This window comes from Numida meleagris, unplaced genomic scaffold (genome assembly GCF_002078875.1).
Source record: "Numida meleagris isolate 19003 breed g44 Domestic line unplaced genomic scaffold, NumMel1.0 unplaced_Scaffold380, whole genome shotgun sequence".
Classification (NCBI taxonomy): domain Eukaryota; kingdom Metazoa; phylum Chordata; class Aves; order Galliformes; family Numididae; genus Numida; species Numida meleagris.
Window position 1 is genome coordinate 83,292 of NW_018364604.1, and position 1,315 is coordinate 84,606.

The following is a 1,315-nucleotide window of genomic DNA, read 5'->3' on the forward strand; positions in this document are numbered from 1 at the left end:
AGAGTTGTGCAAATATTGGGGGAAAAAAGGGGAGAGTTGAGGTGATTTGTGCAGAAAAAGGCAGAGTTTGGGTTATTTCTGCAAATACTGGGGGGAAAGGGGCAGAGCTGAGGTGATTTATCCAAATATCGGGCGAAGAGCGCGGATCTGAGGACATTTACAGCTCAGTGGGAGGCAGAGTTAAGGCGATTTGCCCAAATATTGGGGCAAAAATGCTGATTTTTAGGGTGACGCAGCTCAGCGAGGGGCGCCGTTGGGGTTATCTGTCCAAATATTGGGGAAAAAAGGGCAGATTTAAGGGATTTGCAGCTCCGGGAGGGGCAGAGTTAAGGTGATTGGCCCAAATATCGGGGGAAATCGCAGATTTCAGGGCATTTCTCATACCGATAGTGGGGGGAGCCCCCCAGAGCTCTGCCCCACATCTCCCCCCCCCCCGTGCCCTCCTACCCGGGGACGTGGCAGTGGGCAGCCGTCAGCACCCAGTTCCGAGCCACCAGGGTCCCCCCACAGATGAACTTGTCCCCTTTGAAGAGGGCGGCCTGCCAGGGGAGGTCACACGAGGTCCCCTCGATCACCCACAGGACGTTCCTCGGGGCTGCGGGGACAAATGTGGGGCGGGGGGAGGGAAAAAGGGGGGGTCACCACGGGGTCCTCCGGTGCCACCGACCGGAGGGACACCGATGTTTCGGGGGACAAATGTGGGACGGGTCTGAGGTGGCCATGGGGGTCCCAAGGTGGTCATGGGGGGTCTCATGGATGTGGGGGGGGGGTCTGAGGAGGCCATGGGGAGGCCCATGGATGTGGGGGGTTCTGAGGTGGCCATGGGGGGTCCCATGGATGTGGGGGGGTCCCAGGTGGCCATGGGAGTCTCGAGGTAGCGTTGGGGGTCCCAGGTGGCCATGGGTGGTCTGAGGTGGCCATGGGGGGTCCCAGGTGACCACAGGGGGTCCCAAGTTGGCCATGGGTGTCTCGTGGGTATGGGGGGTTCCAAGGTGGCCATGGGGAGGCCCATGGAGGTGGGGGGGTCCGAGGTGGTTCCCATGGATGTGGGGGGGGTCTGAGGTGGCCATGGGGGTCTCGAGGTAGCCTTGGGGGTCCCAGGTGGCCATGGGTGGTCTGAGGTGGCCATGGGTGTCTCAAGGTGGTCATGGGGGTCTCATGGGTATGGGGGGGTCCGAGGTGGCCATGGGGAAGCCCATGGGTATGGGGGGGTCTGAGGTGGCCATGGATGGTGGGAGGTAGCCACAGGGAGACCGAGGTGGCCATGGAGGTCTCAAGGTGGCCATGGGGGGTCCTGAGGTGGCCATGGGGGGGG

General features: G+C 62.2%; 1 protein-coding gene across 1 annotated transcript in view; it reads right to left on the reverse strand.

The window, feature by feature from the left end:
• LOC110391482 (kallikrein-8-like) overlaps positions 1-595 on the reverse strand; it is a gene marked incomplete at its 5' end in the record, with an annotated part of 16,027 nt that extends 15,432 nt beyond the window's left edge. Inside the window, one exon of the mRNA XM_021383376.1 lies at positions 448-595. Coding sequence (XP_021239051.1) covers positions 448-595 — 148 coding nt within the window. The remainder of the gene's footprint in view (positions 1-447) is intronic.
• Positions 596-1,315: the final 720 nt, after the last annotated feature.